The 27,383-nt window shown below is 35.8% G+C and overlaps 1 protein-coding gene across 5 annotated transcripts in view; it reads left to right on the top strand.

Moving 5' to 3' along the window:
* LOC150099350 (uncharacterized) overlaps window positions 1-27,337 on the top strand; it is a 350,001-nt gene extending 322,664 nt beyond the window's left edge. For all 5 annotated transcript variants that reach the window (XM_090404451.1, XM_090404452.1, XM_090404450.1 and 2 more), the window contains 2 exons: window positions 6,496-7,145; window positions 23,288-27,337. In XM_090404451.1, coding sequence (XP_090260577.1) covers window positions 6,496-7,145; window positions 23,288-25,726 — 3,089 coding nt within the window. In that variant the 3' untranslated portion in view covers window positions 25,727-27,337. The remainder of the gene's footprint in view (window positions 1-6,495; window positions 7,146-23,287) is intronic.
* Window positions 27,338-27,383: the final 46 nt, after the last annotated feature.

Here is a 27,383-nt window from a genome sequence, read left to right on the forward strand (position 1 = left end):
AACAGACTGATTTGGAAGAAAATTGTAGATAAGAAGTTAGTAATGATGTCAGTTTTTCATGAGTGCTATCATATCCTGTACACTCCCTTGAGGGTACATGTCAGGAATTTGATGATATATATATATATATATATATATATATTTATTTATTTATTTATTCCTCCCGTACGTGAGAAGCTGCGATGTCTATAGCAAATCTATGAGCTATGTGTAGAATGGGATCAAGAGAAAAGTATTCTGCAGTTACTGATATTCTTTTTGAAAAACTAGAGGCTGCAGTCTTTGGGGAATACCTCATAGGTAAGGCTGTTCCACAGATCTGAGGTGTATGGAATGAAAGATGAATGGGAGTAGCAAGTTCAGTAAGTCAGTCAGTCAGTCAGTAATCCAACTGTAAAAGTTGCAACAACTGTAGTAACACTACTCAACACTGTTGAGTAGTGTTGCTAGCATATATTTAGCAGAAATTGGAGCATGATTGATGTCAGTACTGTTGAATAACACCCATGGAAATATCTGTGAAAGACTGTGTGGAAACTAATAGTTTGTGAGACTGGCTAAAGAAAGTCTGAAGTCAAATTTTCCAAATTGTCCTCTTCTGAACAGCATCGAAAATTTTTAGAGGGTGGTAGAAGCATCCCCAATCCCTAAAATTGCAAGAGTTGTATTCTAAGATTGGTCTGATTTGTGATTTGTACAAAATTAGTAACTGAACACATGAAAGTTATGACTAGAATGGTGGGGAGGCAGTTGTGCGTTGGAATAGTTTAATAGGTTGAATAGGTTATCATCTCATTGAGGGATGGTAAGACACTGATAGATGTGAAACTTGGTGGTGTTTTAGCTCTGCAAGGCTTGTCATATGACTAGGAAATAGAGAGTGCTCTTATCAGCAAAACTGAATAGTTCAGTGAGTGATGGTTCTGTGTGAGTGTGGTGAAGAACAAGGTGGGTCAAACCATGAAGAATGCCTGCATTAATATTAAAATCTGAAGAGAAAATGTCATTCACCATAACATGTAGTGAATGATCAGAGAAAACTGACAATCCGATTACCAATGACGGAAAGCAGTTCATAAGGTAGAAACTTGAACCACTGCAAGTTTCTACAGACCTTTGCATGCCATGCAAAGGTCAACTGTATTAGTTGACTTGATTAGTTGAGTTTTCCAGATGTTGAAGCCAGGACTGATATGAGAAAAAGGCTATGGAATGGAAGGCATGCATGTTTTGTGTTGCATCTTTATGATTAATGACATGTATGCTACTGTTAAACTCTGAGTGAGAAAATTTATATAAAATTTAAATCTCATTCAGAGTTTACCAAGTAAACCTTTTCCCAAAGTCAGAGTTGTTAATCAGAAGTGATGCTAAAAGATTATTTACTAATGTATACATAAACTCTGTAAATATTCACTTAAACTTATATTTGTAAATTGTAACTTATTTGATAAAATTGTGTATCTTAAGTATTTGCCATTGGAACTAGACACTATTCTTGGAACATAATCCAATTAGCGGTAATTCTCCCTACAGCGAGGCACGTGCGATAAATATTGCAAGTCATGCTCGCGATGAGTGAAATGTCTGCCAGTCGCAGCTTTATCTCTGAACATCGAGCGAGGCTACTATTTCGACTGCCAGAGAAATTCTTCTCCAGACAAAAAGAAATTCAGAGTTCCAGGGCACATCATTACCCTTTATAACTCCCGCTATTTTCTCTAATTGGGCCTACTCATTCTTCAAATCAGCTCTCTTACTATTTGGCACTAGTGACCTACTGTACAAGAGCTGATTTGAGGAATGAGTAGGCCAATAAGAGAAAATAGCGGGAGTTATAAAGGGTAATGATGTGCCCTGGAACTCTGAATTTTTTTTCCCCGATGTCTGGTCACAGATGACAAATAGATGTTCGTAGTCTGGAGCTCTCGGCTCTTGCCACTTAGTTCGTAGGACCTGACCTTCATGAGCTGTGTTCGAATTACAACCAAGTCCGGGCAAAGAAGTATCCGTGGGACATTCGATGAATTCTTGAGATAAGCAGTCAGCCACCGTTGAAATCCTTGAAGGTATGCATCTCTGCCATTATCTAAATAGGCACTACGTGACGAAACCTGATTATGCTGTGTAGACCAGAATGCTGTAGCAGACAAGGAACCCAGAAAGCAGTTCAAGGTTGCTTGATTTACTTCCAAGGAAATGCCCTGCATAATCGATGTTTTCAAATCTCGAGAAGTATAAGATGTGTCCGGTAAGAGAGTTTTATTTCCATTTTTGTATCAGTCTTAGTTGAGGAATGATTTGCATAGATTAGGTAGATACTTGTGAAAGTATATCAGGATATTACTTGGTTCCAAGGGGAGGTGTCTTGAGCTAAGTATTCATTAGATAAGGTGATTGTCTACTGGTATAAAATTTTTCTAAGGAGGAACATGTGTTTTTTCTATCTAATGTACAGTCCATGTGAACATACCAAAAAGGGGGAATGAAAAGACTTGTTCTTTATGAACGTGCTATTCACTGTTGTTGTGTCAACTTTTTTTTAATGACTTTGATGTCTATGCTCTTTACATTTATTCGCTCCTTGGTGTCACGTGGTACTATCCAAGCACAAAGGGAATTGCCCTGGGGTAGAGCCAAAATCCAAATGTAACAAAGCTTCTGAGGTTCTTCTCATAAAATCCTAAGACATTTACAGGGTGTTCGGGATAAATTTGACAGTTTCGTAAGGAAAAAGAAAATCTTCTTTGTATCTATTAAATTTAATGAATTGACAAAAAAACATTACAGGCAGAGTTAATTACAATACTATCAACAAGATTTACTCAAAATAACCACCATTAGCATCGATCACAGCTTCAATTCTGCTTCGGAACCTCGAACAAGCTGATGCTACAGTCTCCCTGGGAAGGGCCGCAAAAACTGTTTTAATTTTATCCATTAACTGGGCTTTTGTATTACTGGAAGTGCGATTGGTGTCTTTTTCAACTGCGCCCCATACAAAATAATCCATGGGGTTAAGGTCTGGGGAGTTTGGAGGCCAAACATTTGGACTGGTGAAGTCGTAGAAATTTTCAGACAACCATTTTTGACTTTTCCCAGAGGTGTGGCAAGGGGCCGAATCCTGCTGCCATACATACGGCCTACCATTGGCTACCCTTGTTATCCAGAGCTTGACTACAGTTAGCAACTCCACGAACAAAGCCCGAATTCCAATGCCAGGGTTCTTCAACACCTGTTCCTGCAGATTTGCGAGGAATTCTGCTGTACGAACGCAATCAGATCGTCTGCTAGGGATCTTTCTTCTTGCTACATCCTCGTAGTCACCATTGCAAGTCTCTAGTTCATGCCTGATTGTTTTTACTGTATTCAGGGAGCATTGGGCAGCAGTCGTAATATCCTTATTTTGATGGCGGGCACGAATCATCATGATACAAGTTATTCTCTTCCATGATTCAGGTGGGTTCCAGCTATCCATCCTTTCTGACATCTTGTATATGAATGAAGAAGGGTCCAAACTTTTAAATGAAGAGAAGTGTGTGTTAATACATGTAACTTACGGAAAAATATAATTAATTATAAATATGTCAAATTTATCCCGAACACCCTGTATTTGTTTTCGCTGCGCCACTTAGGACAATTAGTTTAAAGGAAAAAATCTTAAACAAGAAGTGAACACCCAGCTATACCTCAGTGACTAACAACCTTCCGTAATCCCCCCCCGACTCATCGATAGCGCTCAATGCGATATCTCTCAGTAGAGGATTTCTTCTTTTCTCCTTCTTATCATGTGCCGTGTGCACACAATACGCTTGTAGCAACTTCCCTTAATCCTGTGCTCTTGGCCTTGGCCTTGGATTATGCTACAATTATCGTTAAAAATTGTGAGTCATTCATCTAAGCTTTGTCTATCTAATTCCTAGAAATGGTATACTGCTTTAATCATACTATAATGTTCTTTTTCTCTAGAATTTTACTGCCAATATTTAACTAGCTTAAGTAATCTTTCTACATAATGGAATAACACTTCTTTCTTATGCATTTTTACAATTATTATCCTTTTGTTTAATATATACAATTTTGTTCACATATATGTAGTTTATACTCTTAGATGCAAGCAAATTTTCTATTATGGGTTCTTTACTTGTTAAGTTATGAAAGAATAAATTCTCTTAGGAATTCTATCAATCACAATTTAACAGTGTAGAATAATTGCTCTAAGTTATGTGCGTTGGATTTTGATCTGGCTACTTGTGGAGGTGAATAGAAGCAGTAAGGACTCCTTAAGAGTACCTAACTATAGAATATTGTTGTTCCAAGGGAATGTGTAATTGTAAGGTTGACTACAATTTGGGACTCTTTAAATTAAGTTCTTTATAGAGGATAAAGGACATTCTTGTCTAATCATATGCATTGAAATGTTGAGTATGTATATTGTATTGCTTTTAATTATGTTAACTCAAAATTTGAGAGGGATAAGATAAGATACCTTAAATTGTTCTAGAAAAGTTGATAGAATCCTGAAGTCAAATTGAGTGAATTTCCTTTTTTTGCAAATTGTTTATAACTTGCAGTGTGCGTAGTTAATGTAATAAATGTTATTTGTTTTATATACAATCAAGTGCTTGCCTGAATTCTCTTTACTGCACCGCTCATAAAGCAAACGAATCTCAATGGGAAACCCTTAATTAGAGATAAGAATAAAGTAATTTTGGCCACCACTGTTAGAGAAAGGAATTAGAAGTTATCCAGGGACTCTATGGTGTAAGAATTAGAGTGTTGTTGTACTTACTGACTAAATATTCCTCAATGTTATGTTAGATATCGTCTAGGCACGGAGTGGTGCAGATGACAAATAAATTTTCTCTGGTAACCATTAGAATGCAATATCACATGCATTCCTTTATTAGTCTTGTTTGAAATATTTAATGTGGTTGTTTACTGACTTGCACTTAAATGTTTATTTAAATCACTAACTCCTGTGGAAGCGAACCATGGTATGTTAGATATCGTCTAGGCACGGAGTGGTGCAGATGACAAATAAATTTTCTCTGGTAACCATTAGAATGCAATATCACATGCATTCCTTTATTAGTCTTGTTTGAAATATTTAATGTGGTTGTTTACTGACTTGCACTTAAATGTTTATTTAAATCGCTAACTCCTGTGGAAGCGAACCATGGTATGTTAGATATCGTCTAGGCACGGAGTGGTGCAGATGACAAATAAATTTTCTCTGGTAACCATTAGAATGCAATATCACATGCATTCCTTTATTAGTCTTGTTTGAAATATTTAATGTGGTTGTTTACTGACTTGCACTTAAATGTTTATTTAAATCGCTAACTCCTGTGGAAGCGAACCATGGTCATTTGCAAAATTAGTAGTGTGTTAAATGAAAACATTTTTTCTGCTAATTATTTCTATGTGGTATGCATACCAACTTTAAACATGTTCTCTTACCACAAGTCTTCAAAATCAAACCAGTTACAGGATTTTTTTCTCTCAGACTGTCCTGCACTGTTCTTGGAAAAACATGGCTTTAATTGAATACTAGGGCAGAAATGTCCACTTGATTTTCACTAAGCGTACGAACTTTGCTCTGAGTGCAAAGATTAAATATTCTAACTTTAAAACATCAGAGGAATTAAATATTTCTTGGCTGCAAAGTGGAGGAAACATTTTCTTGTCAATTTTGGAATATAATTATGGTACATTGTTGCTGTTGACCAAAACATATTGAAAGGGGAGTCATTATAAGCTTAATTATTTATTTTAAGAAAGGGTTTTTATTTTTAAATCATTCAGAAGTTTCTGTATTTAAAAATAAAATAAAAAAAGGCTTTGACAGTAGCCTAGGGAAATGGATAAGCTGCTGCCATTAAATTTGCAATATTTCTGATTGGTGTATGTTTGTGAAAACGAGGTTATTAGAATTCTCTATTTTCATTATTGAAAGTTTTGTGCTCAGCTGACCCAGAGGAAACAACAGAATTTCACTTTAGCTATGTTTTGACAAGAAGTGTGATCAATATTCTTTGCATATTTATGCATCTTCATGTAAAATATTCATTATAATGATATTGAATATTCAATATGGATTCTTTTAGGTATTTACTTTTATTATAGATCAAGTCATCTTTCAAACTTTCTTTGGGGAATTGAAAATAAATTTTGCAGAGGTTTTGGGTCTTTATGGCCCCAACCTCCATCCCCAAGTTCCTTAAAAATGAGAAAAACTAATTGCTGTATTTTCATATCATTAAAGCAAACTTTTTTTTGAGATGGAAGAAATAGTTTATTATAGTGTAATTGACTATGTAAATAGCATTCAGTTATTATTATTACATGACACCTCCAGGGAGTCCAAAGACTCATCGAGGCTTATAGATCATAATTTGTGTCAGTTAAATTTAGTTGTATCTTATTCTTCTAAATAATAAATAGGATGGAGTATTCATCATCTTAAATAATTCATTTTATTTTTTCCTTCAGGCAAACTTAAACATTATATGAAGAAGATGAGAAAGTTTTCTAAAATTGGAAAAAGAAAGAAATCTAAAAAAGCCAAATTTTTAGAAAAGCTTATTAAGAGTTCAGAATTGGCATCATCTACAATAAATAGTAAATTTTTATCCAAATTGGAAAGGAGAGGAAAGGTGAAGAAAATAAAAGAACTCAAAGAAAATGGAGATAGTTTCCACCTTGCAAAACTAAAGAAAAATAAAAAATTAAAACGGCCTTCCATTTTAAAATCAGAAGTTCAACCAAGGTTGCAGGTTGAGGCAGAAAATGCACCTGTAATTGAGAAAGTATATAATTCAGAAACATCAGCTTTAACAGAATCTGAGAATCTTTCTGCTCTCATGTCAAATACCGAAAAGACGTGTGTGTCAAATGAAAGTGAAACAAATTCAGCACCTCCAGTTTTGCTACCTGCATTTAGTGTAGAAAATAATATATCCATTCCAGAGGCAACTACATTATTGGACAGTGATCCTCCTCCTCCAGTTTTACAGGCTTCTGTAACGGTGGGTGAATCAGTGACTACTACAGAAGGGTGGAAATCTCTTCCTAGAAAAGTTAAGAAAAATATGTATGGCAATCCAAAAAGAAAGCTATTGAAAAAGCACAAAAGATTAAAGGTAAGTTTGTATTTAAATTCTGTATATCATTTGTTTGTGTGTGCATGGGTGGTGGTGGGAAGCAACCAGAATAGCCATTAACTTCTGTAAATAGTGTAGGACTGTTGTGTAAACACACACACACAAAATAAAACAAAAATCCAAGATGGTTTTGAAAATTTTTTTTCTGACAGAAAAATAGATATCTTTAAATTATCATTAGACCTCTTACAAGGAATTGGACAGCAAAGATGTTTGCTTATGTGAGAATTTGGTAGTAAGAACTTGTAGGTTTTTTAGTGAATAAATGATAGTTTTGTGTAGCTAACATGAAAATTTTAAACTCTTCTACATAGTATCTACACATACTAATGATATAGTTGTTTACAGATGAACATATTAATTTTTAATTATATTTAAAAATCATTATGAAAAAGTCAGAAGTAATAACATAAATACCACTTGCTTCATTGCATTGTCTTTGATATTTGCTAATTTTAGAAATCTGTAAAACTATGTGAAAAGAAGAAAAAATCTGCAAGTTTGCTTTTATATTTGCAAACCAAATATTTGCTGTAGTATGCAACTAACCTGCGAATTTTCAACAAATTTAACATAACACAAGCGTTTGCAGATTTGAAGATTACACTTACAGAAAATGCCCAACAAATGAACCAACACTTTTAGTTCACCTGTTAAGTACAGATGCTACTTTCCTATCAGAATTAACAGTAACTATTAATAAAAAAGTGAACCTGTAGAACGAGCAAAATACATTAGCTATTTAAGTCGAATTAGAATTCTTTGTAAAGATGGTAAATTAAATTTGGAAATGGATAATAGAATAAACAAAGCTAGTTTGGTGGACTCTTGAATAAATTTATGGAATAGGAAAATTAGCCAAAACACTAAACCAGCAGTAGATAAGATAGTGATCAAGCCAATTTTAACTAGATACCACAGGCTTGAGATTTCTGAGAAAAATTAGGAGTTAACAGGTTAACATCATTAGAAGAATGATAAAAATCAAAAGTTGTTAGAAAGAAACATGATATTGTCAGCATTCAACATTTGTGTGAAACAGAACTAATGTATCATGAGGAAAAACTAGTCTTACCTGTCCCTTTTTGTACAGGTGGTTGATGGCAGATAAAGACACAGATGACCAAAATCTAGGTGAATCGATACAGTTAGTGTATATTGTTAGTTGGGACATTATTCGAAGCTTCAGAAATAAGATTAATTTTTTGAAGAGAATTGTTGGTAGGAAGCTAGTAAAAATGCTAGTAGCTTCATTTAGTACTATTTATCTTGTACACCTGTGCATCCCATGAGAATACATATCAGGAATTTGATGTTAATAAACACACATGCATTTTGGTTCATTTATCCATTGTAATAGCAACTGTTTTCTGTAGGGAATTTGGGGAAAGAGCTCAGAGTAGTTTTTTTTTTCTTTTTTTTTCTTCTCTTTTTTTGAATGTTGTTGGCATATTGTTTCCACGAGGACATCACCAGAATGTAGTTTAACTATTTTGGGAGAACATGCTGGTCCTTCTAGACCCTTTTGAATGAAAGGTGACATTTTCCTATTGGCTTTTAACCTGTTGCACAGATGATTAGAAAAACTGGTAAATATTCATTTTATTTTTTCCTTCAGGCAAACTTAAACATTATATGAAGATGAGAAAATTTTCTAAAATTGAGAAAAATTTTATGTACTGGAATCAAGTCTTTTGTTTCTTCTGTTACTGAAAGGTGTATCAATACTGGTTTGGGGCTTTGTTAGGACCCTTGAAATGATTGGAGCTCTAGCATTGAGCAAAAAAAAAAAAAAAAAAAAACACCTGAGTTTGAAGGATTCATGCTTGAGTGCCTTTTTTGTTTAGGAGATGCCAGAATGTTCTGGCGAGCAATGACTGCACTCTGGACATCTAGGAGATCCTAGATGTGGAATGCCAGATGCTATACAAGCTCCATAGCAAGGTTTGGCCCTGTCTTTAGACAATGGGGAAGGAGACTTACTGCAAAATCCTTGACCCTTGTAGGCAAAGTCTGTAAACCAAGTGATCCTGGTTGAGCCATCCAGGACCACCCATCTTGCTGAAGCAGAGGCCAAAGTAGTGCAAGAGTACCAGGATCCCCTCCTTCCCTTTTCTGGATGTAGGCAGGTCACACCCACATGGCAGCAAGGCAGTGGATCCCAGTGATGTAGGAGAAGTAGAGAAGACTCAGGAGAAGTAGAGCAAAGAATATGTGAAAAGAAAGTGGCAGAATGAAAAGGGCCAGTATCATCACTGGGAGGGTTTCCCCTGCCACCGCTGCTGGCACCACCACCACAAAGTGGTGCCTCACATGGAGGGAACTTTCTTATGAATCTGATAATGTGCAGAAGTTATTCGATATTCATATTTCAACTCCTAACTCAAAGAACAAAACTTTTCTTTCCCCTTCATTCAATATATTGCTATTGTTTGAAACAGTTGCTCTTTGGATTTCCTAAACAGTAAATCCTGCATATCTGCATACCTGGGGTGCTTAAGGGCCAAAGCTGTATAACTGAGAGGAGACCTCCACGTAGCCTTTAAAGGAATGCGGAAAACTGACCAGGGCTTCTGACCTAATGTCCAATCCTCACCTTCTCGTGGGGCACCCTGTTGGGTATCTACCTGGATACTGAACGAACGAGGATGAGCTGGCAATTTGGGATTTAGCCGACCAAATTGTATTCTTATTGGCAATTTTGTACAACGCGACAAAATTTCATGCCAGCTGGGACGTCGCCAGGTTAAACAAGGCCCCCGTTGTTTTTGCCAGGGAATCAGGGCAAACAGCGAAAAGTCAGCTACTGGAACAAATCTGAAAGCACACCCCAACTCAACATCACCAGAGCTAAAGATCGGTACTATCAACATAAGAAGCCTGAATGGCAAAGAAATGGAGCTAGCTGAGGAATTAGATAAGTACCAGATCGACATAATAGGGGTGACTGAAACAAAAAAAGACAAAAACTGGTGAGATCTTTCTGAGCAATAAATACAAAATGTTATATTCAGGCAATAACAATCAAGGAAAAGAAGGAGTAGCCATAGTATTCAACACAAAATATGAGGCTAATCTTCTTGAATGGCAGGCAGTGTCAAGTAGAGTAATGTGGGCAAATATCAGAATGGGGAATTGGACAATGAGACTTATATATGCCTATGGTCCCACAGAAGGTTCTACTAAGGTAGAAGTGGAGGAATTTTTTGATGCTTTAGAAAAAGCAACTGACACAATGAAAAAGAAAAAGTTATTCTTTGTTGGGGATCTAAATAGCAGAGTAGGAAATGATTGTCAGACATACAAAAATATATTGGGAAAATTTGGAGAAAAGAACAAAGCTAATAATAATAGCAAATACCTGTTCGATTTCTGCTCAGGACATGGACTGGTTATTATTAACACCATGTTCCAACATAAAAATGTGCACAAATTGACATGGAGAGAACAGGCAAGGAATAAGAAAAGTATCATTGACTATGTTATTGTTGATAGTGATGTTTTCTCTGTGATGCAGGACACCAGAGTGTACAGAGGATTTGAAATTGGAAGTGATCACTAGTTAGTCTTGAGCAGGATAAAATTGAATTTCATATTGAAAAGAATAACATGTAAGAAAGTTTTAAAGCGAATAAAAATTGAACAGCTCTCAGATGTGAACTGTAGACTAAAATACACATAGATTATTGAAGAAGAAATGAAAGCATTTGAGAACAAGAACCAAACCTTGGAGATTCAGTGGCAAGCCCTGAAGAAAACTCTGATTGATTCAGCCAGAGAGGCATGGTGAAGTCGTCTGCAAGGATAGAAAAATTAGAACTGCATGGTGGACACAGGAAGTTAAAGAGGCAGTGAAGGAAAAGAAGAAAGCATATCAAAAGTTCCTGGCAAATAAGTCAGCTTTTGCTTTTAGAGAATACAGCGACAAATGTAAGAAAGCGAAAAACTGTGTAAAACTAGCTAAACAAAAGTCATGGGAGGACTTTGGCAAGAACATAGAAAATAAATATCAAGAAGGTTGTAAGATATTCTGGAGATTGTTGAAGAAGCTTAAAAATGGAGGAAAGAGTGCTGTAAAAGGAGTTAGAGATGATAAAGGTGACATGAAAGCAGGGGAAAAAGATATGCTTGAAGTATGGAGTAATTACTTTGAAAAATTGCTAAATGAAACAAGCAGTGAGAGCACAGTGGTAAAAAACACTTAACAGGCATACAGTCAGAAATACATATCCATACTTGAAGTAGAAAAAGCCGTCAAAGGCTTGAAATGTGGAAAGGAAGGAGGAGTAGATGATATTCGACCAAAAATGCTGAAGAATGGTGGTATAAAAGTCTTACAGTGGCATAGTTCAGAAAGCCTGGACAGAGAGACGAATTCCCAATGATTGGAGTAGAGCTCTCATAGTACCCATATATAAAAAGGGAAATAAAACTAAATGTGATAATTACAGAGGTATTAACCTACTGAGTGTTCCTGGTAAGATCTATGCAAGTATACTTGAGAAACAGTTGAGAAGAATTGTGGAAGAAAAGCTTGGTGAAGAACAAGCTGGATTCAGGTCAAATAGAGGTTGTCAGGATCAGATCATCACTTTACTACAAATAGTTGAGAAAGCATGGAAATATAACAAAGATCTGTATTTAAGTTTTGTTGATCTGCAAAAGGCATATGACAAGGTGCCAAGAGAGATGCTATTCAATATGCTACAGTTATATAGTGCCAATGGGGCATTATATCAAGCAATACTTAGTCTGTATTTGAGTTGTAATTTGGCAGTCAGAATTGAAGTACAGGAAGATGGTTTAATGTTAAATTTGGAAATTGGATAATGGAAAGGGGATGTACATTATCCTCTGTTTTATTCATTATCTATATGGATCACATTATGAAAGAAAGTGGTATTAAACATGGTATCAGAATTGGAAATGTTAATGTCACCTCTTTGCTTTATGCGGACGATGTTATACTTCTAAATAAATCCGCTACAAGTTTGCAAGATTCCCTGACTAAATCGAATAACTGTTGTAATAAATGTGGTATGAAGGTCAGCATTAAAAAGACAAAGAGAATGAAAATAGGTAGAATTGTTGAAAATGTCAACTGTGTTGTGAACGGGAAACCTGTGGAACAAGTAAAACATTTCAGCTACTTAGGCACGATTTTTACTGAAGATGGTAAATTAAATATAGAAATAGACAACAGAATCAACATAGCTGGTATGGTGAGAAGTCAATTGAATTAATTCATATGGAATAAGAGAAAACTTAGTCGGAACACTAAATTAGCTGTATACAAGACAGTGTTCAAACCACTGTTTTTTATCTTATGGATCTGAGAGCTGGGTCAGATTTTTAATGAAGATGGTAAATTAAATATTGAAATAGACAACAGAATCAACATAGCTGGTATGTTGATTCTGTTGTCAATTGGGAAGTCAATTGAATAAATTCATATGGAATAAGAGAGAACTTAATCGGAACAATAAATTAGCTGTATTCAAGACAGTGTTCAAACCAGTTTTATCTTATGGATCTGAGAGCTGGGTCAGAAGTAAAACACTTGACCAAAGATTAGAGAATGCAGATATGAGAGTCCAGAGAAAGATTAGAGGTGTGAACAGATGGCAGCAATGGCAATATCATATTAAAAACGAGGATATTAGGAAAGAACTCGACATTGTCGGCATCCAGGAATGTGTTAGCAGAGCTAATCTTAGGTGGTATGGTCACTTAGGAATGGGTGAGGAAAGATTAGCAAAACAAGTGTTCTCTGCTGGGTTGGCAGGAAAACGACCCAGAGGAAGACCTAGATATAGGTGAATTGATACGGTACAACGTGCCTTAGACGATAGAAATATAAAATCTGATAATGATAATATTGGAGTCTTGACACATAACAGACTGATTTGGAGGAAAATTGTAAATAGGAAGTTAGTAATGGTGTAAATTTTACATGTAGTACTATCATATCCTGTACACCCCTTGAAGTTACATGTTAGGAATTTGATGATGGTGATAGTAGAATACTGTCTTGCGAAATGTGATACAATGGGGATTCTTTAGACTGGAACAGCTTTAACAACAAAGCCTTTTGTAATAATATCTTGAAAAAAAAAAAGTGAATGTTATGTTGCTAATGTGATAATTTTGGCTGCTTACACACTGGTAGTTCTATTGAAATGACTGACTTGATTACCATCGTGATAATGCACTGTCTTAAGACTGCGGCAACATGGTTTTAAAGAAAGAAAATATAACACTGGCTGAAGGAGAGACCAACGTGATCCTACCTTAACTTTATCATGAGATCCCACTTTTTTTTGGAGGGGGGGGGTTAATTATAGCAAGGTTATCACTTATAAAGACAAACCACCAAATCCTTCCACAGAAAAATGGATACTTTTCCATAGGAAGAGATGGAAACCTGTCATTCATATTTCCCAAAACCTAATGAGAAATATAAACCCGATGAGGATAAGCTCTGAACTTCCTGAGAAATTAGACCGTCTGTGAAGCCTAAACAATAGGAAAATTTTTACAATCAAGGATTTTTGGGTTGAAGGATCCTCCCCCTTTTGATGATATGGATGAGATAATGAGACATCCATTATGAGATGTAAAAACACCTCCCGTCATCTACTGTGTGTCTCCTCTTACTATACAACAAAGTATTTATAGAGAAAGAGTTTCCTGAATCTTGGCATAAGTTGCCTGGCTTTGGGATATAAGTGACAATCAAGTATCCAGCCCAAGCTAACTCATACTTTTTTGACATACTGTTTGATGGCCTCTTATACTGACTATACCCAAGTTATAAAATCCAAGTTAATTGCCCAGTGGCAGTAGTACTCCTGGCAGGAAGCCTGATGAACAAAAGCATTGCCAGTTTAGTGAGTGTAGGAACAGAAGAGAGGAAGTTGTGCTTGGTAGGTGCTTCATAGGTCATGGTCATCTCACACAGTCTTATTTACTGAGGGCTGATGACCCACTTAAGCGGGAAATGCAACACCTGTCTTTACTATTAGTCATATTCTGGTGGAGTGCAAGCGCTTCACACAACAAGAGATGACTAATGGTAAGACAGGTGTTGTATTTCCCACTATACAACATATAGTCAGTATAAGAGGCCATCAAACAGTATGTCAAAAAAGTATGAGTTAGCTTGGGCTGGATACTTGATTGTCACTTATATCCCAAAGCCAGGCAACTTATGCCAAGATTCAGGAAACTCTTTCTCTATAAATACTTTGTTGTATAGTAAGAGGAGACACACAGTAGATGACGGGAGGTGTTTTTACATCTCATAATGGATGTCTCATTATCTCATCCATATCATCAAAAGGGGGAGGATCCTTGAACCCAAAAATCCTTGATTGTAAAAATTTTCCTATTGTTTAGGCTTCACAGACGGTCTAATTTCTCAGGAAGTTCAGAGCTTGTCCTCATCGGGTTTATATTTCTCATTAGGTTTTGGGAAATATGAATGACAGGTTTCCATCTCTTCCTATGGAAAAGTATCCATTTTTCTGTGGAAGGATTTGGTGGCTTGTCTTTATAAGTGATAACCTTGCTATAATTAACCCCCCCCCCCCCCAAAAAAAGTGGGATCTCATGATAAAGTTAAGGTAGGATCACGTTGGTCTCTCCTTCAGCCAGTGTTATATTTTCTTTCTTTAAAACCATGTTGCCGCAGTCTTAAGACAGTGCATTATCACGATGGTAATCAAGTCAGTCATTTCAATAGAACTACCAGTGTGTAAGCAGCCAAAATTATCACATTAGCAACATAACATTCACTTTTTTTTTTTCAAGATATTATTACAAAAGGCTTTGTTGTTAAAGCTGTTCCAATCCAAAGAATCCCCATTTTATCACATTTCGCAAGAATTTACTGAGGGCTGATGACCCACTTAAGCGGGAAATGCAACACCTGTCTTTACTATTAGTCATATTCTAGTGGAGTGCAAGCGCTTCACACAACAAGAGATGACTAATGGTAAGACAGGTGTTGTATTCCCACTATACATATATGGTCGGAGAGATTGCTAATTAAGCTTACTTTGTAATGCACTGAATCAAGTATTTTTAGGGGCTCTTAGAATCAACATCCTAAGTTTGAGACTAGGATTCATTAGCTGGACAGATTCGTGATTTGTGTAGTTAGAGCCATTCAGAATCAAGTAATGCCTTAATCAAGAGAAACAATTTCTTGGATGCTAAGGGACACTATTTGTAATCTGCTTATGCCCAGAAAGATAGGAGATTTGAGTTTTGTCAAAAGTAAGACAGAATTTTTACAAAAAATGAGACAGGATTGAGTTTCCCTGTCATCGAGAACAGGGTTCAGAACCATTGACAAATTGATTGGAGATCAGAATTTAAAGTTCTAGAAGTTGATATTTTGGATGCTTGTTGATTTGTGTGATGCAAGGTTTGTCAAATGAGAAAGTGGAGAGTGTAGTCACAATCATAGCAGAACTACAGATTCGATTGGATTTGTAGTCAACTTAGGTCTACATGTATATATAAGAATAGGAGAAAGAAGTGCCTTGTGGAAAACCAAACAATTACAATGGTTGATAAAGATCATTTACCATCACATGATTTGTGACTAGACTGCAAACTGCCCATTTTCAGTAGCCATATGATGAAAGCTCCTTGTATTAAAATCATTTGTGATAATTATGAACTTTCATATTTCCTTTTCAGCCAATCCACGTTGATATTCACTTAAAAAAAAAAAAATTCATATTCTGATATGGATGAGCATCAGCATAAGAATTTTGTTGTTAATAAACTAAAGCACATTGCTTTTAAAAATCTATACTGAGTTGAGAATGTTCTCTCAAGTAGTCAGCAAAGAGTGATTTCATTGAATAGTTTTTTTTTCATCAATTTACTGTAATTTTAATAAAATTTAGTGTATTGAATTTCAAAATCATTAAGCAAAAACAGTTGAAAGGACAAATTCTGTCACTTAAAATAGCATCATTTACATAATACATTTATTCCAGCGATGCTCCAGCACCATTATCCCGTTCCTGTAGTGGTTCTCAGTAAGATTTGAAAAATGCCCCTCTACAGCTGCAATCACCTCTTGATTCAAAGAAAAACGCTGACTAGCAAAGAAGTGTTATAGTTTTGGGAAGATATAGGAGTCAGAGGGAGCCAAATCTGGGGAATAGGGTAGATGTTCCAACTATTCATAGTGCAGATCCCTTGATTTTTCCCATTGCCAAAACACCTTTGTGGGCAGGTGCATTGTCCTGATGAAAGATGATTTTTTTCTTCTGCAAACCGGGTCTTTTCTCATGAATTTTTTCGTCTAGTCTGGTTAAAAGATTGGAATAATATTCCCCAGTTATTGTTTTACCCTTTTCAAGATAATTAATAAACAAAATCCTTTAGCATCCCAAAACACTTGGTAAACACTTGGTTCTCTAAATTCACCATTGCAGGTTCATGCCCCAGTGCAGATAACTGTTAACTTTATATTATTATATTTATAATAATACGCTAATGCTTATCCCTTATAGGGTTTAAAGGTCTGATCTTTTTTGGAGAGACTGAGTGGGCAATTCAATCTCCAATGGTAGTCAATCAGAGATGGATATATATTGCTGATTATAGGAGGCTACTGATGAAGACACTAAACAAGTTCTGCCACCTAGTCTTAACAGAATATGTTATTGTTCGAAATAATGTGGGTTCTACAATCAATTTTCTTGAGTTTCCAGGAGGAAAAAACCTGCTTGCCTGTGCCAGAGATCGATTAACTCAGGAACTGGTCGAAGAAAGGCTTCGAAAAAGTTCCTCCAGTCGGCAACTAGAGTTAAACTATAAGTCTATCTTTGGGTGACCTAGCACACAGGATTCAAGGGCCACTTCCACTGAGCTACAGGCCTTTATTTGTATAATAATTTTCCAAACATTTTATTTTAAGTATTCATTATATATTGTTTTCGATTTTATCTTCAAATGTCATGTGGGAAGGGTTTACCTCTGCAGAAATTATTGAGGGGGGGGGGGGGAATTGGAATAATAACTATTTTTCATGAACTGTACAAGGGCATCGTACAATTCATGGAATGTACAAAAAGTTGCGCATTTCATGAACTGTGTAATTACACAATCTGCATATAACACACACACACACACACACACACACACACACACACACACATATATATATAACATCTGTTCATCACTAATGAAGAAATCCACTTTCTGCCTGCTCTTGCAGTAATCTTGTTCAGAACAGGTACAATTAACTCCCACTATAGGAAATGTCTAGGGACCACTGCTGTAGTGACTTTCTTCTAGAATTGCATTGTGTCTGTGGGTTTTTGATTAGATTTTTCAGTAGTTGGATATAGTAAGCAAGTTTGTAATAATGGTGTTAGTAAGTTACCAGTTGATGTAATATTTTGTACCTAGAGTAGCTGGCCCAGTAAATACAGAATTATTACATGGTCAAGATATTAAATTGCTCTGTGTAAATTTTGAATTTCATCTATATTTTGTCTTCTCTCTTTCTCTCTCTTGTTTCAAAGTATTTATCTTATGACTATATGAATTTACTCTGCTGATTCCCATCTTCAAGTACCATTTAATGAAAATATTTTTACTTGATATGAGATTATTATCACCAGAAATCTCTAGAAAGTCACTTTCATTGTGGGTGATACAACTGATTTCTGGAAATCGGTTGTTATACTTTCCTTAAATTCATTCATCACATGCATTCACCACTGTCCAAGGAATCCAGTCCCGCTCTGAGAGAAAAATCAAGCTCTCACCATTTTCTTGATCGGTCATTCTCAACTTCCACGGATGCCATCATATTCTCTTCACCCTCCATGAAATTAAAAATCCTCTATCAAGCCTTCTAAAGAGACTAGAATGACTTCCTTATCCTTGCATATCAATGTTTCACCATTGCAATTAACTTCAGAGTTGTTTTTATGAACTTTGTTATATGACCCTTGAACTTCAACTCCCTATTTATTAAAACTCCAAAACCCTATTGGTGAAATTGGTTATTAGATTATACTGGTGACAGGAAACTGTCACCAGTATAATCTAATAACCAATTTCTGCCCACACTCCCAACTTATTCAAATCATTTTGCAAGTGCCACATTCTAATTACCTAGCCTATTTTTGTAATATCAGCAAACAGCTGTCTGTCTTCCCAATGTCAATGTAAAGATTGAGTAACAGTGGACCAAGGAGTGATAACTAAACATGCATAAATCATCTTAAATCTTGCAGATGCACTTTCCCTCACACCACCTTTTATATCTGTCATTCAGCCATCCTCTTATCCAAGCTAACCGATTATAATCCAATCCCATGTCTTCCAATTTGTGCAACAGCATTCCACGTTGTATCATGTCGAAAACCTTAGCAAATTTCAAGCATCCTAGTGTGTCCATTCCCCTTGTCTAACTCAACCATAACATTATTAATCTGGTGTGGATATAACATTCAGACCTCCTTCAACCCATTCCAATTAACTATCCTTATCCACTCACCAAATGAAAATCCAGATCATTTTGGTATCTGCAGTATCCCTTGCTCTTGCAAGAGCTAATGTACTTTGGACAAACTGGAAGAACAGCTAATAGCAGTGTTCTTTTAATAATACAAACTATGGCCATTATCTACACTACAACCATATAGCCATTCTGGAGTGACAGACCATATGCCATGGATTCAGATTACTAGAAGATGCCCCCCCTTTATGCAAAAGCAGATATAAAAATCTGAGAGGCTGTTTCTAGAGTATGGTACAACACAACATTCTCCAGATCTAAACACTTTCAGCTCCCTCACATTATCAAGCTGGGAGACTAGTTTGAACCTTCAGTAAGATCTCATCATTAGACCCATAGAGTATATGCCAGTTAGGACTGTAGGATCCCATCTTTTTACATGGTTTGTCTTCCAGGCATGTCTACATGCATATGCTCAGTGTCATCTTTTGTTACCATGAAGATGCCTTGTGACCAAGGAATGTTGGCTTAATTTAATAGCTAAATAAATTTAATCATTATCCCTATACATGTGTTTTCTCTTCTAAACATCAACATGAGTGATGTGCATGACATTATTATAAAACATTAGCAGGTTACTTAAACATGACCTTAGTAAATCTGTGCTGTTCATTGCAAAGTATAGATTTTCTACTGACCGATTTCTGTATGCAGGCTCTTACTAACTTTTCCAAACTCTCCACCACTGCTCCAGACATACTGATAAGTTGACATTTGGACACATCAGTCTTTGTACCTATCTTATACAATAAGATTATCATGTATTCTTTCCTATGCCAAGACTCTAATTATACAGATGGGTCAAAGGCACAGCCAGTTTCACACTCATTCTTTTAACCTCGCACTCTCTCTCTATTGCAAATTTTTATTCAATTTATGCAGCAGCATTGTCACCACCTCCTCATATGCCTGAATTTCTTCATCCAATGTAGAGGTAGCATTGAGCTGCATGTTGCATGAGCTCCAGCACCAATTACTTCAATACCTGTACTTTTCATTTATTCTTTATTTTACTTGTATGAGGGTAGAATTCTTTTGAATTGTCTTTAGCCTGCAAAGCCAGTTTCTAATCACACTTAACACTTAATTTTCCATACAATATTTGTAATTTTTTTTTTTAGCTTTTGCATTATAACCGACATACATCCTTTTGTACACAGTATTCCTCCCATATCATCTTTTCCTTGAATCTCTTAATAAAACTATACATCCATCTCACCCTATTTCGACATAGATGTTTGTAAATATCTTTGGGTAATAGATGATTGTCAATGTCCAGTGGTGTGAAACCACTATCTCCTGCTTATTGGATTGTTAATATAATGTTTGGTCTCAAGTTTACATTAATATAGTATAGGTTTATAACCTTTTGAATGTTTCTCTCTTAATATGTGTTTTTGCATTGGTCTCCTGAAATATTTCCAGCTGTTTCTTACACATTTTTATTTTACCTGATGCACAGTCTTCTCTTCAAAAAAATTCTTAAAAGTATTTAAAAAAAAAAAAAAAAAACTTGAACTATTGTTAGTGTAGCTCAACTCATCTTTTTGTTATCTCTCCTGATCTATAATCATATCCGAGAATTCTACCCTCATACTGCAAGTAAAATAAGAATAAATGAAAAGTACAGGTATTGAACTAATGGGTGCTGGAACTCATGCAACATGGAGTTTCTCTATGCTACCTCTACAATGGATGAAGGTCTCTTTGGATGTTTTTTTCAGTTGGTTTTAAATTAAATTAAAGATGCCAAAAATGTCTTGGTTTTAAATTAAATTAAAGATGCCAAAAATGTCTTGGTTTATCATCTATCCAAATATAAGCAAACAACGTTTGCTCGTTACTCAACATTAATTGCCTTCGTATCCTATAACGCAAAGCACACATCCTTTCAGATGTGTGTATAATGCTAAGCATTATGGAAAGGGTCACTACCCAGACCAGTGTAGAAATTTGACCTCATTAGTGGGAGCCAGACTCAGAAATGATACTAAGATTGAAGTAATGAAGAAGTCATATTTGCCATACACGAGTAGTGAAAAGCTTTCACACCTTATTGAAATACTCAATAAAGGTCAAAACTAGCCTGGGTAGTATCCTCTCTTGGCACTTATGGTATAACCAAGTGAAAAAAAACCTTTCAATATCTTCACAACTAAGCTACTTGTATATAGAGGCTAATGGCTTCACATTGTCTTGGTATCCCATAATGCAAAATACACACAAGGATAAACATATGCAATATCTTCTTATTTCAAAACGGTGATATCTTCTTATCTCCCCCCCCCCCCGAGTTTCTTGTCCGAAAAGGAAAATAGAAAGCAACAATCCAGTTTTATTTGAGTGCCAACAGGCTGTTTCCCAAAGAGGATATGAAAGCTGCTTTGCTTAAATGTCATCCAACTGCTATTGGACTGGATAATATTCATTACAAGATGGTGAAACATCTGTCAACATCGTTCATGGATCAACCCTCACACTTTTACTTAATTTTTACCTTTTGTAGGCCATGGAAGGATCCAAAAATTCCCAAATAACTACCATCCAATTATTCTGATTAGCTGCTTGTGCAAGATTCTGGAACAAATGGCTAACTCTTGTCTTTTATGGTTTGTGGAGAGAGAACTTTTTTTTTTTTTTTCTCCAGAATGCAGCCTGGCTTATGAAAACATTCTACTACAGCTTGTCTGGCTGGAGGCATCCGTTAGAGATGCCTTCGTAATGCCAGTATGCAGTATTGGTTTTCTTTGATATGGAAAAAGCACCGACACTGCTTGGAGATTTGGAACACTGAAAGACTTACATAATTTTGATCTTAGATGGAATCTCCCTCTTTTTATCAAAAACTTTTTATCTAAGCTAATCTTTCAAGTCTGAGTGGGAACTACCCTCTCTCACCCCCCACCCCCCCATAAGTGAAGGGAGTCCTATAAAGTTCTGTTTTGAGTGTCATGCTTTGTTGCAATCAAAGTCAGCTCAATACAGCATCCTCCAACAGTAAGCAATGCCCTATATGTAGATGACTTTACAATCTTCTGTCATTCATGTAACATTGAGGGCCATAGAACCATTGCCCATCTCTCAAAATGGGTGCTTGCAAATGCTTTCACATTTCCATAGCAGAAGACAGTTTGTGTGCACTTTTGTTGCAGATATGGTCTTCATCCTGATCCAGAACTCTAAGACAATCACTAATCCCAGTTGTACTGGAAGCAAAATTCTTGGGACTGATATCTGATAGCAAGATAATGAACATAGCAATGAACATTCTATGCACCCCATCTTTCATCTGCTGTGGTGCTGGCAGATGTTCTTTGCTTTGTTTATATAGGCTGATTTGATCAAAACTTCTTTATTTTCTTTGTTCATTTCTTTCTTATCTCAAGACACCTTTTCAGAATAGCTTGTATATAATGGGATCATGATTTTGATTTTTCTTTACATTTTTTTTAGCCTTTTTAATGGAAATTACAGGTTGTCCCAATCATAATTTTATATACAGTAGACATTTGCTATAGTAAATCCTCCAGAAACATACTAACCCCCAAATTCCATTCCCATAAAACATTGTAAAAAAACAAACAAAACAAATCCTGCAAAATAGAACAAAGGAGCTAGCCAATAATAGAATAAACAAACTTGCAAGAAACAAATTGAAGAAATCACGGGAAGTAGTACAAAACAAATCTCAAAATGTAACTAAGAAAATTTGCTAGAAATAGAACAAAAGATGCAGAAAATAACACAAAGGAAATCACTAAAAATAGAAAAAATGAAATGGTGAGAAATTAAAAGTTCTTTCTATGTTAATTGTTTGCATTTTTAGTTATTTTTCTGTTGTCATTTTGTATGCTTCTTTGTATGGTTCCTGCCAATCCTTTGTGTTTTGTCCTCAATGTAAGATTTCCCTCTGTTTCCTGTGTTCTATAACTCATGATTTTCCTATGTTTCTCATGATTCAACACTTTCTGTTTTGGTTTCCTAATGGTTTTCTTTTGTAAAAAAATATCTAACCATTTCCTTCATTTCCTGACTGTGGCATCATTAATTGCCAGAGAATTCAGTTTCCTATAGTAAAAGTTTTCAGGATGTACTATAACCAATGTTAAAGCATCATTTTGTTATAGTGGTTTTCTATGGTGAGTGTCTATTATGTTCAAAATTTTAATGTTTTCTTAGGTTTTTATAATCATGCATATTTTGTTTTCACGGATTCTTGATATGCTTTATAAACTTTTTTTTCCTGCTCATGGAAAATGTTATAAATTCCTTCACAGTAGTTCTTATTTTGCAGTATTAAAATAAGTTCTGAAATAAATGCCATTTATCATCCTATACTTCACAAAGAATTACCTTCATTACAACCAGTATTTTTCTTAAATTAATGCTCTATTTATTTAATTTCCTAACTTGACTTGGAAAATATAGGTTTAGGTTCCTTATTTATTACCTTAAGCATATCTAATTAATATTAATTTTCTTAAGGAGCAGCATAAACTTAGCATTAAGAAATCCTGAATCATAACTTGGATCTTTAATACTTTTTTTTCCACTCTTTCAATAGGGCCATCGATTACCAGAATCTTTTCCCAAGCCTGTTCCTGAATCTGTATCTTCAGTTCTTGAAGTTGAAGAATGTTTAAAAACAAACAAAGATGATGAGGAATTATCAGCTCAATCTTTTGAATCAGTTTCTTCGGTTTTGCAGCATGCAGAAGACAATACTTCAGCTATCTTTTCTGATAAAGAAAAGGATGAAGCAGTCCAGAATATTGATCAGATTCCTTCTGATATAGAGCAAAAGACTTTGTGGCAAGAACAACAATGTTTTATATCTGATGAGAAGAAAAATGAGCAGGAAGATGAAGTTGTAGAAAATAAGTATGAAGAAAAGGAGTTAGAAGAAGCTACACGTGAAATTGAAATTATTGAGAAGGTTGAAGAAGAAGAAATTTGTTTTGAAGTTAACAAAACAGAAACTCAAGATGATAATGAGAAAACTAATCATTCAGAAAATGAGTGTGATATAACTACAAATAACAAAGATCCTGTTGATCAGCTCTTTACTTGCAATATACCTCAAGAAATTGAAAATGATAGTATAGTAATTAATAATGATTCTTTATCATCTGATGCTGATGTAACTAGAGTTATTGGAGATCACATGGAACTACCTACATCTGTGCAGTTGCCTTTAACTCCAATCACTCCTCAGACTCCTGGTTCAAACCAGTCACAAAATCTGAGTTCATCTCAGCAGTGTCAGGCTGGTCTTAGCAGCGATGTAGAGGAAGAACAGACAAATGTTATGTCAATGGTTGTGAATGTGTCTGATAATCATGCGGAATCTACTCATTTAACACCAACATCAGTCTCACAATCAGTTTTGTTAAATAAAGACTGCCAAGAAAATATTCAAGGTGGTCTTCAGCAAAACTTGGAAAGCAGTGATGAAATGCAAGAAAGTGAACTACATCCAGCAAATGAAATACACCAGGAGGTTGATTCTCTTGTTGATAGCAGCCAAGGTCCAGTAACATCTGTGTCAGCACCTTCAACACCCGGTGTCGTTACAAAACATACGCCAACACCTCAGGAAATGGCTAATATGGGAGTTTATACTCCTGATTCATCAACTAATAGTGTGATGTCTAATGGTTTTAATTCTGTTGAAATTGATGTTGCCCAGTTAGGATTAGAATCGCCAACCTCAATTAGCAGCAATGAAATGGCCCAGAACTCTATAGAAACTCCCCAGCCTGCTCCTACCCCACAGCCTTACTCGGATTGTGCACAAGTTCAGAACAATTATTGTGTAACACTCCCCCATAATACACCACCCAGTGCTGTTGCTGCAGCTGCTGCAGCTGTAGCCCAGGCTCAAGCCCAAGCACAAACTGGACAAGTACCTTTGGCTAGTTGTGCTAGTTCTCCAGTTCATCAGCCTCATTCAGTTCCATCAACTCTTAGTCATGGGTCTGTGTCTGCCACCTTACCAAGTATGGTACAGACCAGTGTAGTCAATATGAGTACAGCTCCTGTAAATGCAGTTTTAGTTGGTCATGCTCCTCCTGTAGCTTCTGCTGGAAATTATATGAATGCAGTGAATGTAGCAGTTTCATGTGCCAATCCTGCCTCTACCCATGTGGCAGGGTCATATATGGTAGGTGTTCCAATGGCAACAATGATCCAGCCCCAGCCATCTGCCATAACATCTATGGTAACTCATCATCAACCTCTCCAACAAGGACATCAGACTGGTCACACACCAGGGGCTATGCAGCGACTAACACATGTTAATATGCCAACTTCATCAGCATGTGCAGTTTCATCATCAGCTACTTTCCGTTTACAACCACCAAGCTACAGTTATGCTCCAAACCCTCCATCACAAGGCAGCACTAGCTGTAGTCTAGCCAAATTACAACAGCTAACTAATGGAATAATGGATATTGTACCTAATCCTTCTGGTGGTTACAATACACCACCTCCCAACTTTACTCCTCCTGCTTCTCAGTCAACTATGACTCCACCTCCACAAATGCAACGGTCTATTGTTCCGGCTCTTCCTAACTTGCAGTCACAGGTAACGCTATCATCAAATAATCCAGGGCATGGGTATAACAAATATAGCCATCGATATCACCCAAGACAGATTCAGCAGAGTCCTAATATTGCAATTGCCTCGAACTTAGTTGCTGCAGGTTATCAGACCCTGAATGGGGTAGGATATAGGATGCAACAAACAGCATCACTTGGAAGTCCTGCAACTGTTCTTAACACTGCAGGTTACATTACTAATACAGGATTTATCAATCAGGCCCAACTTCCAGCAACAGCTGCTATGCAGATGGGTATGGTTAATGTTAACATGCATCCACAGGGACAGTACCAAGAAGCTATTCAGCCCTCTCGGTCACAAAATACAATGTACACAACTTACAGTTATCATATAAATGGTGGCTTACCACCACAAGCACTGAACTCAGTGATGAGACGGTGATAATTAATCCTCTTCAGTGTCTCTGTTCCCAACCCACCACCACCACCCTCCTATCTGTTTCACTTGTCATCAGCATTAGAATGGTACTTACAGGATGACCATCTCATTAGTGTGGAAAGAAAAACAAATAATAAATCTTATGGTTGCTGGCTGGCCAGCATTTTATCCTTACTGTTTTTGTGTCACTGTTGGAGGAACAAAATAAGTTACAAGAAACTTTAAAAATAGTAAAAATAAAAGTTACAATATTTAGAAATGTGACACTGACTTGAAGAATATTTATCAGATTCTTACCACAAAATCCTGATGATGAATGTTTGTATATGATGTGCAGCTTGATTTTAGGGTTGCTGTTGTACCTGTTTGTCTGCATCAGGTGGTGTACTTGTATATAAAGTGTTAAACAGATCATGCTCTTCCTGTTTTGAGCATCATGTAAGTAAGCAAGTGTATATATATATATTTCCTTCATCTCACTTCCTTCCCCCTCCAAATATATATATATAGCAGTAGTAATGAAAAAAAGTTTGTTACCTTAAACTTGTACATAATTTGTTAGCTACTGAAAATAAAACACTGTCTGTATGAAAGAACATGTACGGCTTAATGTTTGAAACAGTGTTTACAGAATATCCTTTATTTTGTGTATAATTGTAGATCAAAAAAGAAAAAAAAGAAGCATGTCTATAACATGGTTACAAATTTTCTTTAGCTTTGTGTACATTTCAGGGTTCTTGTGATATTTCACAATGGGTGACTTAAAATGTGCACATAGATAACTGCCCTCTGTACCTTTTTCTTCTCAGGGCCACAGTGAGAAATTACCTTATTTTTACCCTTTTCTGTATGTATCTTTTCACTAACAACCACAAAAAAAAAAGAAAAAAAAACTAAATTTGAGTTGCCTATTAGGCAAAAGGTCCAGATGCCAGTTTTTTTTTGTGCCCACATAATGTTATTTTGTAGACAGAACAAAAAAAATTTACACTTGTGTACAGTTTTAAAGTTGAAAAAATGTGTTAAATAATGTAAACATTTCATAACATTGTAAATTTGAAAGTTAAATTGTAAAAGGCTTTAATAGGTACTGTATCAATCGCACATTTCTCATGAGTAAAGAATGTCATTATGAAGACTGACAGCTAAAATGGTAGAACAGTAAGGTTGCATTTAACCATCAGCCAGTTAAAATAAATGCCTGTTGTATTATTGAGTTTCAGTGATACAAGTGCATTTGTAATTATAATCATTAACTGCCTCATTTTTAAACTCAGTGGTGTTTATGCCTGGTTTGAAAATATATTAAGATTATAAAATTCAGTTTCAGATGTAAAATGTGAAATTAATAATAGTTATTGTTGTGTTTGTCTACAACCAGTTTGCACACAATACCTTATATACCACTATAATGATTAGTTGGCTGCTTTGGTGGGTGATAAGGTTTAGTGATTTCTGGAACAAAAAAAAAAGTAGATTATATTTTTGAGTACTTGTTTTTTGTATTTTGGTGCCACATCATGCTATCCAGGACATGCAACACCACTAGCTTCATTTCACTTGTCACCAATCATCCTTGCTGTTTCACAATAAATGTCTTCTTTTTGGCTTTTACTACTGCGTTTGTCTTTCTTATACAGAATTTCTTATTAATAGCAAT

The sequence above is a fragment of the Typopeltis vanoorti genome, chromosome 14 (assembly GCF_054136105.1).
Source record: "Typopeltis vanoorti isolate ZY-2024b chromosome 14, IOZ_Tvanoo_1.0, whole genome shotgun sequence".
Classification (NCBI taxonomy): domain Eukaryota; kingdom Metazoa; phylum Arthropoda; class Arachnida; order Uropygi; family Thelyphonidae; genus Typopeltis; species Typopeltis vanoorti.